Below are 18,798 nucleotides of genomic sequence, written 5' to 3' on the forward strand. Positions count from 1 at the left end.
ACATCTCTCCATGTATAGTGCATGTATAGGTCCTGAGCATGTGTGTGTATTTCAGGCCTGTGTGTGTGAGTACTAACAGAAGTGTGTACACAGAGTGTAGTGCAGTAATTTCCCCACTGGGGACTAATAAACAAATTATCAAAAAAAAAAAAAAATACGAAGATAAGACAACTTTATTCATCCCAAGAGAAATTGTTGTGCAGCAGTTCCAGTACAAATTAGAAGAGTGCAAGTAATGTAAGTAAATGGGTATTCAAAATTCGCAAAATCCAAAATGTACACAATGACAAAGATTTAAGGTTCACGGCAAAACTCATAAGCTGCTTCTTAGGGATATTTAAATACATTAACTAATGGCTTCTGATTTAATTGACAAAAACGCCACAATTTCTATTAGAGTGAGACCTTTACCTGCAGCTCTCCCATATTTGCCGAACAATGTCTAACATCTACTGCCTACCACAGCTTTATTTGCCCTTGGAAATTATCCGGATATTTACCCAACCTTTGCAACCCTAGTCTGAATAAAGCCATAAGGGACATAAATGTAAATGTCACCTTTTGTCTGGAAAAAAACTTTATGATGGCAGTGTCAGTGTTACGTATCCCATGACTGAAAAGCGCTCTTGTTGAAGCAAATCACCTTAACTGGCCCAATGTGTCCAAAGACCCACAAAATATACAGGCTCTTTGCTGAAAAGCTGTGAGAGGCACCTTTTATAGCTATAGGGAAATAAACAAGTGAAATATTTATCTGTCCTGAGTGGAAGCATGCACTTAGTGCCCACGACCTTCACACCCGACCACTTACACTCACCAGCCTCCGTCAGGGCTGACATTCAGCACAAGTATGCTGAAAATAGAAATGTGTTCCTTCCCTCCAGGCCAGAAGACGTCTTTGACCCAGGAGACGGAGCTGCTGGAGTCCCTCCTGCAGGAGGTGGAGCATCAGGTTGGTATTCTGCAGCAGCTTAAAGCCTCGATTCATTTCGCTGTACTGCATGGTGTGGTTTTGTTATTGGTGTTTGGTTTGCTGTGCTGTGTCATGTGATTCAACATATGGTAAATGTATGGATGCAGTGTGTTGTGTTGTGTTGTACTGTTTGATTGCACTAAATTGTAAGATGCATCTTAAATCACCTGCCGCCTTTAAGACAATGATCATATTTTTATATTTTAATAATTTAATTTGTTTTAGTGGAGCTCTAATGCAGTATTTCTGTCATGTCAAATTACAAATTAGACCACCTGTAATTTAATGTAGGCTTAAATTGCTAGTATATTACAGAAACAGTTTCAGCATTAAGGTGCATATCCTAAATTAGAGGTCATTGACTATTGTCATTGATTATTGACAGAGGAAAAAAAGAACATGGCTGGTTATGCTCCATATTATTCTTATTCTGAAGAATACCTATGTCTGTGTAGCTAAAGCCTGATGTGTTATTAGTCTTTGTCACGGACCTTCATTGTTGTCCGAAAACGTGCAACGTGTTCTTGCATTACCATCAGCATGGGCACTTTAGTTTTATTTAAGTCAATCCAAAATACACAATCGTGCTGCCTTAAATACTCACTAGAGCACCAAATAGGTATTAATCTGACAAATGCATTACTTACACCCTGTTTGAGTAACGTTTGCAAAAAAACTATAGTGCCCTGCTAAAATTATATTTAAGTATTGATTCACAAATAGTTTTTAAAGCCTTATGTCTTCAGCAGCAACCAGTGAAAACTGGGCTACAGGCCAGATAGGGAAGTTCAAAAGACAGAGCAACACATTGTTGGTTTTGGTCTTGAAACAACATCAAAATATCGCTGAGGCCTCATCCTTCAATAATCCATCAAAACACACTACACTCAGAGCTTACTCAGGGTTCAGGAGTGCTCGGTGGGTTTATTTGAATGTTTCTTATACACCATCTTTTAGTAATCTTCAGTTACCGCAGTATTAAAGTATTAAAATCTGATATCAGTTCATCCAGGCCAAAACCAATGTGCCATGATTGATGGTTTGCCACAACATGCTGATTTTTGCTGTTTGTCTGTTGAACAGCTTCACTCGTGCAGTAAGAGTGAACTGATCTCCAAGAGCCCAGAGATCCTGCTCATGTTCCAGCAGGTCCATCGGAAACCCATGCAGTCCTTCGTCACCACGCCGGTCCCTCCAGACTTCACCAGGTGATCTGCTCAGCATTTTTTTTTTTTTTTTTAAATATTCACAATTTCACAATCAAAAAAGATTATTCAGTAGAATACAACCAGTAAACAAAAACTGAGCAAGCAATATTATTAACAAATAAATCAAACAACAAATCTGCTCAGCATTAAACAGTGATTATTATTTAATGTTTCCTTTTTTATTTTCAATTAATCATGTAGATTAAAAAAGTTTTTTTTAAATAGTTATAAACAGCCCATTTGGTCCAAAACCCAAAGATAATCAAACACACAAATGGCAGCCAACAATTATTCATATTTGAAATGGTGAAAACGGAGAAGGTTCGCCATTCTCGCTTAATAAATGATTACTCAATTATCAACATTGTTCTTGAGTAATTTTCTGATAAGCGAACTTGATTCCATTTGATAAGAGTTCAAGTGCAGAGACAACAAAATGAAGTTTGTGTACAGACTATTTACAGAATAACCCATAATATCCAGAACTAGAAGGGCACTCTGAGAGCTCAGACCTCCACCAAGGCATACCATATCTCCCAATGCTATATGAAGTGCAAGTTCTCCTAGTCCGAAACCCGTGCGTGCGTGCGTGCGTGCGCGTGTGTGTGTGTGTAAGAGAGTGTGTGATCAATCTTTCTCTGTGTTCTTTCAGTGAGCTGGTTCCTGCCTATGACTCTAGCACTTTTGTTCTGGTCAACTTCAGGTAAGTCCTCTCTGTGGTTGTATTTATCTGACAACAAAAAAAGACCTCAGGGCTTTTAACAGTTCTGTCAGCTGCGTGTGTCTTCGTATTTAATCTTGAATAGATTCACATAGCTCTTCCAATCTTTATACATTTACATATAGCTGACATTGTATGAAGTAGACTTGGTCAGACAACATTTGTATGAGCCTGCTGCTTTCAAGCATACTCTTACCTTTTAGGGGTTAGGTTTTGGTTGTTATTGTAATTCGTACGTTTTTTGACTCCTAGATCTACAGAAACAATTCAAATGTTAAAATGACCTTTTAGTATGAAGATGGGTAATGCTCAACTACTGATTGTTCTATCTTCTTAGCTATGTGCATCACTACAACTGTCCACACACTTTGTGGGAATAGAGAGTCAGGGGTTTAACCACTGACTTTTCTTCAGTGCAATGCGTTTGGACGTCAAGATTTTTCATGCAATTCATTGCACATTTTTGTCTTTCCAGCAGTCCTTTGAAATATATTTCAGCTGTCAGCATTCACACTGCATTTTCTGCAGGAAATGCTTTTTACTAGTTAGATTGAGTATCCGTATGAGAATCATTTGTTTGATGTAGTGTAAATCAGATTTCTCTTACAATGCATACTCCAATTAAAAAAGATAGAAAGTAAAATACTGAGAACTTTAAAGCTATGTGTCTGAAACGAACAAAGAAGTTCAGCATGAGGAAAAATAACAGAGGAGAAAGTCAGCTGGGTTCAGTGGTTGTTGACAAAGAGGACGCGGAGCACTTTAAAGCAGTTCCACCCACCACTGAATGTATTTCAAGAGCTTTGTCTGCTGGAAAGTTGGACCTAAACCTGGAGGACCGAAGCGGCCCCTCCAAAAGATACATCAAAAGAGCAAAGTTTAAAGGTTGTATATACTTGGTGTCCTCAAGGTTTGATATGTGTGTGACTGATGTGTGTTTTGTGTGTTTTGTAGCACCCTGAGGCAGCGGGCTGACCCAGTCTACAGCCCTCCTCTGCAGATATCTGGGCTTTGCTGGAGACTCAAAGTCTACCCAGTGAGTTCCCCTTCGACTGATATTTTCCATTAAACCCTCGCTACACTGTTCATATTGATAAGCTGATATCTGGTTACTGTAATTCTGAAGATTTTGGAAAAAATGTCTGTGTTACTTACTCTTTAAATGTGTTTCCTCAGGACGGTAACGGTGTGGTCCGTGGAAACTACCTGTCTGTGTTCTTGGAACTGTCTGCTGGACTCCCTGAAACCTCAAAGTATGACTTATTTAAGCACACATACTGTCATTTATTGTGAGTCAATCTTACATGAACTATAAAAATAAAATATAAAGGAAAATATTATAGTGTGGTAGCCTGGTGAGTAATAGTCTGTATGTATGTGTGTTTTTATATATATAGATATATAGATATATATAATACACACACAAGTGAATAAACTGAAATGGAAACAGGTTGTGCAGTAATGTAGTACATATATAATGTGCCTGTTTTTATATTTTACAACTATATTTGATTTTTCTGTAAACACATTTTTTTAATCTGTTACTGTTGTCCATGTGGCATAAAAAGAATTGGAGCCACAGCATCCTGCTGCTGGAAATACTTCCTAGACTACAAAATGTGTAGAGCATTACTCCTGATGAAATAATCCCCAACCAATGCATTTTCTGCTGTCTGAGCAACATTTTTCTAGAAAGTACAGTGACCACCAGTGTTTCAGGGAATCATTTAGCCTTTGTTTTTTGTATTTTATGAAAGTATATTTTTATTGGGACTTAGAGCCACAGACAGATAATGGAAGTCAAGAAGGTTTTGAGGAAAAAACTACCACATGGGGTTTGTTGACATTAATAATAATAAAAATAGAATATTGCCAGCCTCATCGTTGTGTCTGCCATTATTATGTGTGTTTCTAAGATGACATTCGGAAGTAGGTAAAAATTTAATGAAAAGATAAAAGTTAAAGTTTTCAGTGTGGTACTAATGTATTGTCTTGGTTCTGTGTAGGTATGAGTACCGTGTGGAGATGGTCCATCAGGCCTCCAGTGACCCAACCAAGAACATCATTCGGGAGTTTGCCTCTGACTTTGAGGTTGGGGAATGCTGGGGCTACAACCGCTTCTTCAGACTGGACCTTCTGGCCAGTGAGGGCTACCTGAACATGCAGACGGACACACTGGTCCTCCGGTGCGCTCACACGCTACACACAGACACACACTGGAGAGCATGCTCCCCTGCATGACTGATATTATAGAAACAAGCAGCAAAGCAGTTCTGTTGTCAAAAGGGTAACGGCGTGTTGTCATGTGTGTGCTGCACAGCTACCAGGTTCGCTCACCCACCTTCTTCCAGAAGTGCAGAGATCAGTACTGGTACATCAGCCAGCTGGAGTCAGCCCAGAGCGGCTACATCCAGCAGATCAACAACCTCAAAGAGGTCCCGTGTGTTTTTGTGCTTCTATAGTTTAGTTTTTAAACCTTCAAAGTGAGAACATCGGTCATTATACAACAACAATCATTTTGCTCACCCAAACGTTGTTAAAAGAAAAAGGGTCTATGTATTTCTTTAAAATGAATCTAATTTTTGATTGCAGAGGTTGGCCATCGAGCTGTTTCGCCGTCAGACGTCTCGCAGCTCCTCGCCCCCCGAGATGAGGCTTACCGCAGGCACCACAGCCTCCGAAAGAGACCCTCGCTCTGTGAAGAGCGACGACGACATCCAGACCACTTTGACTAACGCTAAAAAAGGCGAAGAAGAAGAGAGGACGCAGCATGATGACTCAAATGTAAGAATGGAAGCAATCACTAAAGGATGTTTTTCTCGTAATCTCACAAAAATATCTCTTAAAAGTTCTCTTCTCCTTATCTCATAACTACCACATCCAGGTCTTATAATTATGATGTAACCTTTCCAATGTTTTATCCTGAATGCAATGCTCATCTGTAACTTAATTGAAACTACTGGCTGTCGTTTGAATCAAAGTGGTCCCAGTGTTTAAATTTAGTGCAATGGGATGTTTATACGGGTGTGTAAACAAAGTCCAATCGGTTGCAGCTAGGGCTGGGTGATATATATTGTCCAAATGATATAAAAATGTCTTTTGTATATACTTATCAATATTCTTTCTATTGCGATGGCATGATGAGCAGCGCTTAGCACCAGGAAAAGCCACGGTGCCGTTGAAAAAATAGCCTTTGGGAAGGAACTTGTTTTGGTAGAAGGCGTACGTTCAAAAGTTGTTTTATTTGTGCAAAAGAAAACTCAGATTGGACAGATAGCTGTCTGGATTTACCCCGCAGAGAAAATTCCCAACACAGACAAAACATGAAGGTATCGACATCCGTCTTAAAAGATTGAAATCCAGCAGAAATCCGATGGCAACGGAGCAATCCCGGAAGTGGAACGCTGTGGATATAGACTACTCTACCATAAGACCACAAGCTTAGTGTGATCATGGCGTCACTGTGTTGTTCAGGAGCTGTCGGATGGGGACCTGGAGGTGGACTGTCTGACCGAAGAGGAGGTGAACCCGCTGGATGGCAGCAGCACCTCAGGGAGCTCCACAGCCACCAGCAACACCGAGGAGAACGACATAGATGAGGAGACCATGTGAGAACATTTCTCCTGTTCTTTTAATGTGATGTACTGTCAAAATTCCAGTAACACAAAGAGGGCAACTTTTGTACCTGTAATAAAAGTTAATATTTTCATAATTACTGAATGCACCACTATTTTGTTTGTGCACAGGTCAGGAGAGAATGATGTAGACTTTATTGGGAACCTGGAGGCCGAGGAAGGAGAGCTTCCTGATGACTTGGCGGGAGCAACCGGTATAATTCATACCACATTTATATATATTTAATTTGTTATAAATGTAAATCCTGCAATTATTTCCTCTGTTTTGTGTGTAGTAGTTCAGAAGAGATCATTCTCTCTGTTTGTTAGCAGATACTTCATCTCAAAAACTTGTCAGCAGAATTCAGCTTGGTGGAACTTGGTGGAAAGTTTGGCTTCCACATGTGCACAACTTCAAGAGCCTGTGTGGCATAAATTGGCATAAATAGTTATTTGCCCATTTCCTTGAGGGTCTGCACAGACAAACTTTGAACGTCGGCCTGCAGCCCAAGATGTATGACCACATTGCGTCTACACATTTGCCTTTGCAGGCACTCCATGTGGGCATTTATTGACAGGGCTTTACATTTTGGCACATAAATCTGAAAAAGTGATTACGTGACAACAGAATAATGTTGTCATGGATTTAATAACTTTAAGACAAATCTATTAGTATGAACTTTTCTTTCATCCACTGCCGTTTTAGCCGAAACTGTTTTTTTTTTCTTTCTTTTTTTTCTTTTTCTCTTCATTCATTCATTCATCCGTCATTTGGTACGTAACATATTAGATATTTCCCCCCATTTTTTATTGATTGTAGAATGACCAATTCCCACTGCATTGCAGTCTTCCAGTCACTCCCACTGTTGGCCTGAGGAGGCTGTGCCCTCCATGAGACATTATGTTGATGGACACTTTTTTTCACCTGCCAGCGATAGACTATGAATTACCAATGCCGGAGTCAGGATGACATCAACCAATGATGATTTGTATTAACTTTCTGTACTTAGTCAGCTGCTGTTCAGAGTAACTAAAATGTTTGGTTTCTGGTGAACTGCTTTAACAGCAGTAGAGCTGCAGTTATACAATATTTGATCACAGTTTCCCAGAGCCGGAGGTGACTTCTTTTGAAGTTGCAAAAGCCAAAGAAAAGCAACAAATCCTTATGTTTGTGAAGCTGTTACCATCAAATATTTAATATCCCCGCATCAAATAAAAGCCTCTCTTTCTCTTCAGTTGAGGCAAATAAAAGCCTCTGCCACTATTTGAGATTTTACGGTACCAAATCTATTTTTGTTGTTTGGCAACTGTACAAGCAGAACATAGTGATATGATAGTGGGTCTCAGAGCAGCTCCTCCAGTGTGTTTGACTGTTGGTGTTGAAAAAGGCATGAAGAGGATGACTCATTGTTGGTGCACTATATCCGCTATGCAGCATTCTGATATAGAAACGTGTGTGCGCGCGTGTGTGTACGATGTACGAGTCAAGCTCAGCAAAACCTTGCTGCACATTCTTAAGGTCCCACAATTTTGGGATTTTGTTTTATAATCAAATTTGTTGCTGTTAAACCAATGAAATTTAGCCTTGCATTACCATATCACGTTTTATCTGAAAATTAACATTTACTGAGTTTGAGCTGGACTCAGCCAATGAAAGAGAATCCCTTCTGTTTTACTGTTCATTAGAAAGCTTGTGTGCTCAAATAACGGCTGGAGAAAAGATAACAAAGGTTTATTATGTATTATGTACTCTAGTCACACGATTTGCGATAGTCAGGTATGTTTGCAAAGCAGGAGTAAAAGTAACATCGACGAGAAGTAACAAAAAAGGAGTTGAATGAACCTTTATTCTACAGAAACCACCATGACATCAGCGAAGGAGTAATTGCGCCACAAAGTTATCCAAAGATCTAATAAAACCTCAGTATTCTAGTAATTCAATTTTCACTTCAATTTTATTGATAGTATCAATCTATCTCGAGACACTTTTTCAGATAGAGTAGGTCTAGACCACACTCCAGAATTTACAAGGACCCAACAGTTCTAGTAGTTTCCTCCAGAGCAAGCAACAGTGCGACAGTGGCGAGGAAGATCTCCTGTTAGGCAGAAACATGGGACAGACCCAGGCTCTTGGTAGGCGGTGTCTGACGGGCCGGTTGGGGTTAGTAGTCACTCTTCCGGACTCAAAACTAATATGTTGATTATTAATTAACTATTAAAGCCTTAGATGGGTTGGTTGATCTCTTTATTTACACTAGAGGTCTGAGACTTGTCTCTTAGAAGGTTGAAAAAGAAATCTTACTTCAAGTCCTTCTGTCTTAAACCAGAGCATTACCTTATCTGATCCTTGCACCATGTTGATGTCAATAAGTAATGTACCAAAAGACATTATTCCTTTGGCCATGGATTATTACAAGCTATAACAATGAAGAAGAAGAGTACAACCAGGAGTGAACCTAATACACTCCATCTTCTGCAGGTGGCTCCAGCTCCATTTCCTTGTGTGCCTTACATCGCAGTGCTGCTGCCCCTCGCGGTGCCAGTAGTAGCGGAGCGGCTGTTGGTGCTGTTGGTCAAGGAAGCAACAGCCTCCTGGATATCGACCCGGTCATTCTGATCCAGCTGCTGGATCTAAAGGAGCGCAACAGCGTGGAGTCCCTGTGGGGCCTCCAGCCTCGGCCTCCCGTATCTCTGCTGCACAGCCAAGGTCTGTAAAACACACACACACACTCCGCTCTCAAGTAACAACAAATCATTCCAGCTAAACTGTTTATCAATACTCAAACTCGCAGGGGTCGCTCCAGAACAAAATGGAAAAGGCATAAGGAAAACAAATGCATTTTTCAGTTAATTTCTCTCTGGTGATGGAGACCATCTTCCTATATTAGTCATGTGTTATGCCCGTTTAGAGGTGGCTGAGGCAGAAACATTAAATCAAATCAACCTCCCCAAAACTCAAGCAGCCACAGAGAGAGTTGAATATAAAGACTCAAAGAGCTGGAACTTCAGCGTGGATTATGCTGTCTTAATTAACAAAGTACATCCAACAAGGGTGGTAACAATCAAAAGAAATCAAACAATTACAAAAACTTGCCTCCCTAAATAAATAAACAGAACAATATTAAAGGTGCTCTGTGTCTGTAAGTAGCTTTATGGAGCCATGTTTTGTTTGTGTCTCAATGCAAGAGTTGTGCAACTTATTGAACTAAAGAAGTGTGTTTTTAAAGGAACTTCACTTAAATGAAGTGTGTTCATGTGAAAGGGATCATAGCTAGGTGGCAACATGGATCGTTAGTTAGAAAAGACATTTAGTAACCAAATACTGACATAGTGGATTCTTGATTTTATGGCATTTGATATTGGGATTGTCTTGAGATGTGAATGAAGGGGAGATGAAAGTGTTGGCAGGTCTTCAGTTCTTTATTAACTATGTAATTTGTTAACTAAATAAATCTGCTGCTCTCATTTCTTTTTCCTGTTTCTTTTCTCTTCCAGCTCATTCTCACTCCAGGAAAGAACGAGAGCGGCGGCCTCAGGTGGTGCGACGATCGGCTCCAGACTCGGGGGTCCTGATCCGCCTCAAGGCCCAGATGGCAGAGGTCCGCAGCAAGATGTCTGACGTCAAGAGTCAAGTGCTGGAGGCTCGCGGGACTGGAGAGCCCCGGCCTGGTCTATGCGGGGGCTTCAGTGCAGAGGAAGTACCCTCTCATCATGCTGATTCAGATTTGTCAGCTTGTCGTAAGCCCAGTGAGCTGGAGCTGCTGGGGAGGGCAGCTGCAGCTCGGTCCAGGCCCTGCCGCCCTGGTGAGGAATGCTACACTGCTGATAATAATGTTAAGCTGCTATGAAGCTTCAGTGCTTAGTGTGTTCCAGTGTTACTTCATGAGCACAAGCTGAAAATCCTCTCATTATCCAGCTACACCCAGCTTTCAGGTAGCCTCTTCGATTCTCATAATCCTTCTTTTTGAAGAAGAGAGTGCTTGTTTTGAGTTTCAAAAAGTACCAGAAAATAGCAACTTTCAAAAAAATACCAGAAAATAGCAAGAGTGGAAAAGCTATGCAACTTCAACTTTTACCTTTTCACAGAATTTCATCTGTAAAATTTGAGTTCATAACATGAGATCCATCAGCCTCCAGAGAAATCAACATCTCCGGTCTGTATTTGAATGTACTGTAGCTCGCAGAGGAGAGCGAGCTGTAGCCAAAATGCTCCGACCCCTAAATACACTGCACAGTGTGAACGTAACCAACTACTACTAAATGTGTCCCATAGATCTCAAGAGCTCACACTCAACACTGAAACAGTATCAACAAATACTGAAACATCTTAAAATATTACAGCCCGAGTGTTCATTTAGGTCCTAAACCGTCTCACAGAATTATAAAAGAAGTTCCCCAAAGTTTATGGGATATTTCATCAGCAGACTATAGCTAAAAATAATAATTATGAATGAGCTAAAAGACTATGCTCCTGTTTTTCTTTTGGAATCTCTTTTAAAAAAAAAAACACAAAAGCCGTTTGCAGCAATCTGTACTGTTGCAACTGAAATAAGGTAATTGGTGGATTTTCTGTTCCGACATAATGAGGTTAATTTACAGTCAAAGCAAAGTTGAAGGTCAGTATTTGTTGCTTCTGTAGCTCTGACAAACCTGACATCAGTATAAGAGAAGATCTCCCGTTATCTAAACAGTGTATCATTTCTCACAAATGATTTAAAGGGGTTCAGATTAGTTCATTTGGCTCCCAGAGAAATCTCATATGTTCTTCAGATTCCATATGAGCCTGAGATACTGAGGCTTGGACCCTGATGACTGTATTTAACACTGTATCCAGTTCTCGTAATACATACATTATTTAGACCAGGCTCACAGGACTCATGCAAGCAGAGTCAATATCTAACAACAAGTTATTCTACAGTTATATGGGGTCAATCGATCTGAGCTAATTGCATATTTGTCTCTATTTGTTCTGTGTGCAGCCAGGAAATCTCTGTCTCCTGTCCTGGACAGCAGCAGCTCTCTGGTGGTGAAGAGGAGGAGTCCAGAGGGGACAGAGAAGGACCTGAGGGGGGGCAACGTGGCCACAGAGCTCAGCCTGCATCTTAAAGACGGGCTGGGAGGTGCAGAGGGTCAGTAGTTTGTTTATATTACACATTGTGTGTGCGTGCGTGTGTGTGCGCGGCACCTTTACTTCAAGCATGCAGCCAAAAGTGCTTCACAGAACAAAATGGTAACACAAATGAGAAAAAGAAGAAAGGGGAAAAAAACACTTATTCATTCTTCAACAAATGTTGAAAACAGAATAAGATAAACGATAGAACAATAAGTTAATTATAGAATTTAATGCAAATGGAATACAGAACACCCGGTTATGCAATTTTACAAACCTTCTTGTTCGCTTTTCTCACGCCACCCACTCACGATAATTCACAAATAAATGCAAAGTTGCAGCAATAAAGTGATCAGGGGCTCAGTCCTTCCCACATCCTAAAACAGGTTTGTGGATCTACTGTATTACTCCTGCTAGACTTGATGGATCTCACCCGTACATGAGCCAACACGCCTCCACCCACGCAGCCCCTTACATGTTTTTAAAGTGCCCATATTATGCAAAAAAAACCCGTTTTGGTCCCTGGTACTTCCACACGCATACACAATTAAGCATCCATGCTGTTGTGATTGAGATATGGTTTCTGAATGTCCTCTGCCTTCAGTTTCCGTGGGAGCGGTTTAAATTCTGCACGGCTTTCTACGTCACTAGCCGAGATGGGGTGGCTAACCGTAGCATGCTAGCTCGTTCTCAATGGCAAAACACTGCTATAACACACACTAGTTCACCATGATCTCCAAAAGAACTACTTCCTGCCCCTGTTCTGCAGGTATTCCCATCTAATCCTACCTTGTACTGATCGCAATTGGAGAAAGACTTATCTAACTGATGGGATCTGATCTAGCTACTGAACATGTGGGAATCCCTACAAAGATAGTATAGAAGAGAGATTTCTCACTCTGTAGCTAAAACAGAGACCTAAACACACAGGGTGAAAACAGGATCTACAGCAATGGGCAAACAAAAACATGGTGTTTTTTGAAAATTAAACTATGTAAACCTATTCTGGTACAACCTCAAATTACAAATATGAATCAGAATCAGAAATACTTTATTGATCCCCAAATTGAAACTCTGTGTTGCAGTTGCACAAAGTCGAAATATAAGTAAAGAAATATATGGAGTGTGGATATTTACATAGTTAAAGGAATATTATGATACAGTATTTACAAAAATAACATTATAAGGCGTTGCAATGGTAAAAAGTAATACAAAATAATAATAATAGTAGCAGTACCTGCATAAACCTGAAAATAAGAAGAAAATGGGCGCTTTAATGCAGAGCTGTTTTCGGTCCCTACACCCACTTTGTTTTGCCTGGATGAAAACCAAGACAGATGTTTTCGTGCTGTGTTACTCTGCTCCAGGTGTGCTGAAGGCAGACACCACCCAGGGCCCCCTTGTGTCTCTCTGCAGCTCCTCGTCAGAGCAGCAGGCTTCAACCTCCAAGCAGCAGTATTCGGTGGAGCAGCAGCTGTACGCGGCCTCGGGGTCCAGGGACGACATCTTCTCCTTGGAAGGGCCGAGCTACATGACTGCCAGCAAGAACTGTGGCAGTAGGAGCCTGGGGTGTGTCTCAGGGACTAATCCCACACAGGAATAATCTAGTCTGGGAGAACTCTTCTCGTCTTTATCTTCCTGCCCTGCTTCTCACAAACACTCTTCACTGTCTCTCCTCCTGCAGGGCAGCCATGTTGCCGTGTGAACCTGAAAGCTCAGGAAACTCCCATCATTCCCTGCTGGAGGGACCGTCTGCACAGCCACAGACAAATCCAGGTCTGTTTAACCTCTAACTGCCACCATCAGGAGCTTTTTGTTTGTTTAGCATGCGCAGCAATCATAAAGAGGCGGCCAGTTAGCTTAGCATTCAGATAAGAAACAGGGAAACCGCTAGCCTGGCTCTGTCCCACACAAACAAAATCAACTTCGCAGCACGAAGTTTATTACTTTCAAAAACTGAAGTGTTGCAAAGAAACTCCAGCACACTGCCTAACTTCCAAAAAATAATACATTTAATAGCGGGCAACGTTTCGGTACTAGACCATCATCGGTATCATCCTGAGAAGCCATGTTTTGTACGAAGGAATATAGATACACAACATTCATTCATTTCTTTGCAACTTTTGACCTACTCTCTCTCCGACACACCCCTCTCACGCGTAGATGTGCAAGAAAATGGTCCGGCACAAGCTAAGCTAACCGGCTAACCAGCTGATGGCCAAGGCCTTAATATCAAATGGACAGACATATAAGATTGTTATTGACCTTTCACAAGAAAACTCTAAGTATATGTTTAATGAATGTTTGAACATGTCTGTAGATCAGTCGGCGTCTGTCCTGGTGGCAGCAACAAGCAGCGACAGTGACTCTGAGGACGAGGCTCTGCAGAGCAACAACTCTCGCTATGACAACCAGACTCCTCCCTGCACAGGTACACACACACACACACACACACACACACACACACACACACACACATACACACATATTAACAGTCAAAGCTGTGTCAGACAGTCTTTGCACTGTGTGGAAGTTTTGAGATGTCCTACATTAAATGAGACATTTGTCAGACCTGGGGGGGGAGAGACTATAATCAGGCTGATATTCTGTCTTTTTATGTCTTTAACGTAATCAGGAATGTGTTTTCGTACAAAAAGGGCTTAACATAAAAACCTAACTAGAGCTGACTATTTGATCGCTGCAGTGTTATACGTTCTATGTCTTCATGGGGCGGCCTCAGGCTCACCCAGTAGGAGCGTTCGCCCCACGTTGGCTGAGTCCTGCAGCGGCCCGGGTTCAAAGTCCGACCTGCGGTCCTTGGCTGCGTGTCGTCCCCCTTCTCTCTCCCCCTTTTGTGTCTAGCCACTGTCACTAATAAAGGGAAAAGCCCCAAAAAATAATCGTAAAAAAAATAAACTTACTTAAAAAAAAACCAAAGTGAACGTCAGGCGCTGTTTACGTGTCTTGTTCAGACGCTTTAATTGCATCAACCACCTCACAATATGTGGATGTACATCATTTCTTTTGTTTACATGAGTTGTTCCTCCTCTTCCTTCTTCCAGGAGAGCAGCTTCTGTCTGACGACATGAGTCTGCCCGCCGACAGGTGATTCCCTCTGAAACACACTGCTTTACCCTCAGCGGCCACACGGCGACGCACTAACGGCCGGAGACGGCACACACGCTTAATGTTACACCCGTCTGTAGAGTAGAGACTGCTTGTTATGCATGAAGACGACGCAACCACTCACCTGCTTGTCCAGAAACAGAAACATTTCTTTTGGTGTCCTGAACAATAATGACAGCCAGTGTTTTCAGGTGACTTCATAATATCAATTACTTCGTAATATTGTGTGAATACAGTGAAACCTTTTTTTTTCTCCTTTTTTTTATAAGAGAACCAACATTTCCATCTTTTCACCTCCTTTTAACATTGGAGTTTCACTGTATTTCTTGACCTTGCGTTGTGTTATATTTCGAATAAGGGACGTACGTTCTGTCAGTTATTTCATGGACTGTTCAGTAAATACTTTAAAGGAAAACATGCGACCATATCTGTTTGTGCAATGATTGGATCTCAGTTGGTTTTATTTCACAAACCTGAATGATTACATTTTACCTGAGCTGCAAGGCCTTTAGTCACTTTAATTAACTTTAATCTGCACAAATCTGCACACCCTCTCAGTGGATGAATGCTTTTGTGAATCAAGTCCACGGCATGTTTGCAGGAGTCTTGGCAGAAACTCTGTACAATCGGCAGCTTGTTGATAGAGCTCAGTGTTTTATAACGGCTGGCTGTTGATGTTACGTTCAGTCTGTCTGGGCTTCAGTCTCCACACCTACTCATGTCCATCCACCCGTGTCCCGGCACCACCCATCTTCTCTCTTAATAACCACAACAGCAGCCATATCTGTCTTTATGTTACACTTGAAAAGGTAAAATGATCACTGACTCCCACGGATTACAGAAGTGCTGCTACTTGGATGTCTGTGGGCTGAAACTCTGAAGCATGCTCAACCACGTCCGAGCAGATGTTTTAGGTCCAGCATCTGCCTCGGACATCACTGGCAAAACCTTATGACGCACTTCATACTCTGTAGAGTGGTTTAAAGAGCCACACGTTGGAATAAGTAACCTGCCCCTTGAACAAGGTCCTGTTTAGAAGGAAGGCGTTGGATTACTGTTGCAAATACCAGCTACATTCTTCCTGGCAAGAGATGTTTCTGGTTTTAATAGTTTAATTCTTCCTTCCTGTGAGCACCACAGACAGATCTCCCAAACTTGGACAAATAAGACCAAACCGGTCTGCAGTTAAATCCCGCAAGCAATAAAAGATACCTTTTTTTTTTTTCTTTGTAATTTTGGATGAACAGACTTCATGTTGACACTGCAGTACATTAGAGAGCTTGACAGCAGTGGTTTAAAATCAGTGCGCTTATGCAACATGGGCTTTGTCCTGCACTCATGGCTCACAGCTTCACTTCACTTCATGAATGAATGAATATATATATATATATATATATATATATATATATATATATACTCCCAAGAAAACATGCTGCTTACTTAGTTTAGGTACAACATACTGGGAAGTTAACTCTTTCTGCACTTTGTAAGACTGAACCATTTCCTCTTCATTGAGCCACATCGTCTTAATCTTTGGGTGATAGAATATATTATCGTACAGTCATTAGTTTATGTTGTAAATATCTTACGGTATGTTCAGACGTGGAGCTTGCCGAAGGTGCATGGCTTTATCGGCTGGACTGAAGGAAGACTGAAGTAAAGTTAAATGAGATGTGTCATCTCTTCAGTCCGTGTGCTGCTTTGTTTCTTCACATGTTCATGTACACGATGGAGGATCTCACCAGTTATTGACCTTTTTCTCTTATTTGTGCTTCTTGTGTCAATCGCTGCTGTTTTTTGTTGTTTTTTTTCTTTTGAATGTTCCCAGAATGCATTGCATTATTTGAGGTGTACATTCCCTTATTGTATAATAAATAAAGTGTTTTACGAACCTGGAAATGACCGCATTCTCGTGTCCTCTGTGTCCCTTGGTCCTGTCTGAGTTTTAGAATGTAGAATTAGGATTTGTACATAAAGATTAGAGGCTAATTGTTATTTATGGTTTTGGCCATGTAACCTGTTTCTCTCTTTTAAAGAAGCTTGGCTAACGTGTGTGTGTGTGTGTGTGTGTGTGTGTGTGTGTTGAATCAGCTATTTGTTGTATTATAGATTACCAGCAGTATATCAAGTAATTAAAATGAGCTCCCACCTTACCAGCTGCAACATTAAAGGTGCCCTGCCACACAAAACCGTTTTTACTTGCATTTTTGAAACATGTTAGGTCCTTATGTGTGTGTTACGGGGTGAATGTGAAGATGAACGTCTACTTCCTCTGTCAGCTCTAGTCACTGACAAGAAATAAGTGGAAAAATCAGTTTTATTACAAAAGCTGGTCGGTCTGACGTCATGTTGCCTGAGCTCATTAATATTCATGAGCTTTCCTAGTTGTGCTGCGTAAAGGATGCTGATAGCCAGGCTCTCAGTGGCTAGCTGTTAGCCAGCTAGCTATTGGCTACACAAAGCGTGTCTGTGTGTATATACATATATATTTATAAAAAATCCAATTGTGTAAATATATTATTCTTCATAGTAAGCAATTTTCCTTCTGGTAGTTAAAGTATATTTTTGATGCTAATACTTACTTTGAATGCAGGACTTTTAGTGTTAATAATCATTTATTTAATAAAATATTAAACTATGGGGAATAAATCCTTACCTTTCTATTCATTTTAGCTCTCTCCAAACGGGCACTGTCTGGCTGCAGAAAAACACCTTTTGGTCGCTGGGTTGTAATTTGATGCTTTAAAACCAACCAGTTAAAACCGGTGCCAGGCGCTTCCAGTGCCTTTGGGCCTTTACTTCAACATATTTCGACACTGAGGTATTAGTACTTATGCGAATGATCTGAATACTTCGTCCACTGCTGTCCACAAGTCTCAGGGGAGCTGGACGTCCCATTGGCTGATGAGACTGAATACATTAAACAAAACCCTGACAACTGAAGGACAGATGGTAAATATAGTCCCACACTGGTTCTGGTCCAGCTCCTCCTTGGAGAAAGAACCCTCACTTCTTCCTTCTCTCTGAATTTTATCACCTGGTTTTTTTCTCTAAAAACCCAGACTAATGGAATGGGGAGAATAAAGACAGATTACAAGTGGGGTGAAATGATGATTGATGAGTCTTTTTATAGAAAGAATGCAGAGGACTGCTCACCTCTTGGTGAAGCGGTTATGTAACAGCAGACAGGCCTGCTCCACACGCTCTTACTGCATCACATCCTCCTCTCTGGCTCCTGGAGGTTTCTCTCGGCTACACCAGTGTTGTTTGTTCAGGTTTCTTTTAATGCAGACACAGACGGCTGTGTGGCGATTCCCACAACGTTTTAGGCTGTAAGAAATCCAAAGATGGAGCATCTGTGATGCCACCAACAGCTGTTTGAATGTTCGTATCTTCTGCCTCGTTTCCACTTCATCCGTCAGCTCGACTCCCTTCAGATAGCAGGTCGACACTGCTGCAGTAAATGTAGTTGTGTCGTTAAGTGGAGATCACACAATCACAACTCTTCAGGAAAGAAAAGGCACCAGTCAAGAGGAATTGTTCTATTCTTTATATACATGATAGTTAGTCACCAGTTACAGTACACATAATTTATATACTACAGGAACACATAATACAGGTACTCAACGTGTGTTTTACTATGTTTTTTTTTTTTTAACCTAACCTGCATGTTGAAGAAGAGCCAATCACAGGGTTTGTCTTCAAGCTTGGAGAACCAGAAGATGGGACCACTCACAGCCCTTTGTGAACTTATTTATCACCCCCCCCGCCCCCCGTTAGCCTCGTTAGCATACACTGGGAGAACAAAGTGCATCGGTCCAAGATGTCAAATGTACTGCTGAGGAATGTCTCCTTTATCAAGGGAAGAAGAAAACTTCACATTCATTTTTCCGTGAACATGAAGATCTTTTTTGAATTGTGAACTCTAAAACTAGCCAACAGCAGACTTGTTACAGGAGGTCCGGGGCTTTGATAAGTGGACCTTACAACAAGCAGCATAGTATGACTCACAATCCTATTCTCTAGGGGGGGGGGGGGGGGGGGGG

At 41.2% G+C, this 18,798-nt stretch overlaps 1 protein-coding gene across 3 annotated transcripts in view; it reads left to right on the forward strand.

Moving 5' to 3' along the window:
• trim37 (tripartite motif containing 37) overlaps positions 1-16,427 on the forward strand; it is a 23,260-nt gene extending 6,833 nt beyond the window's left edge. The window contains exons 9-25 of one of the 3 annotated variants that reach the window (XM_034890461.1): positions 885-952; positions 2,057-2,181; positions 2,834-2,884; positions 3,857-3,938; positions 4,079-4,155; positions 4,909-5,088; positions 5,223-5,337; positions 5,495-5,686; positions 6,377-6,510; positions 6,649-6,731; positions 8,996-9,223; positions 10,012-10,320; positions 11,496-11,645; positions 12,994-13,195; positions 13,311-13,402; positions 13,947-14,057; positions 16,344-16,427. In XM_034890461.1, the coding sequence (XP_034746352.1) occupies positions 885-952; positions 2,057-2,181; positions 2,834-2,884; positions 3,857-3,938; positions 4,079-4,155; positions 4,909-5,088; positions 5,223-5,337; positions 5,495-5,686; positions 6,377-6,510; positions 6,649-6,731; positions 8,996-9,223; positions 10,012-10,320; positions 11,496-11,645; positions 12,994-13,195; positions 13,311-13,402; positions 13,947-14,057; positions 16,344-16,396 (2,252 nt within the window). In that variant the 3' untranslated portion in view covers positions 16,397-16,427. Of the gene's footprint in view, positions 1-884; positions 953-2,056; positions 2,182-2,833; positions 2,885-3,856; positions 3,939-4,078; positions 4,156-4,908; positions 5,089-5,222; positions 5,338-5,494; positions 5,687-6,376; positions 6,511-6,648; positions 6,732-8,995; positions 9,224-10,011; positions 10,321-11,495; positions 11,646-12,993; positions 13,196-13,310; positions 13,403-13,946; positions 14,058-14,688; positions 15,501-16,343 lie in introns of those variants that run through there. The other 2 variants (XM_034890462.1, XM_034890463.1) reach the window with 2 other exon arrangements.
• Positions 16,428-18,798: the final 2,371 nt, after the last annotated feature.

The sequence above is a fragment of the Etheostoma cragini genome, chromosome 13 (assembly GCF_013103735.1).
Source record: "Etheostoma cragini isolate CJK2018 chromosome 13, CSU_Ecrag_1.0, whole genome shotgun sequence".
NCBI classification, from domain to species: Eukaryota; Metazoa; Chordata; class Actinopteri; order Perciformes; family Percidae; genus Etheostoma; species Etheostoma cragini.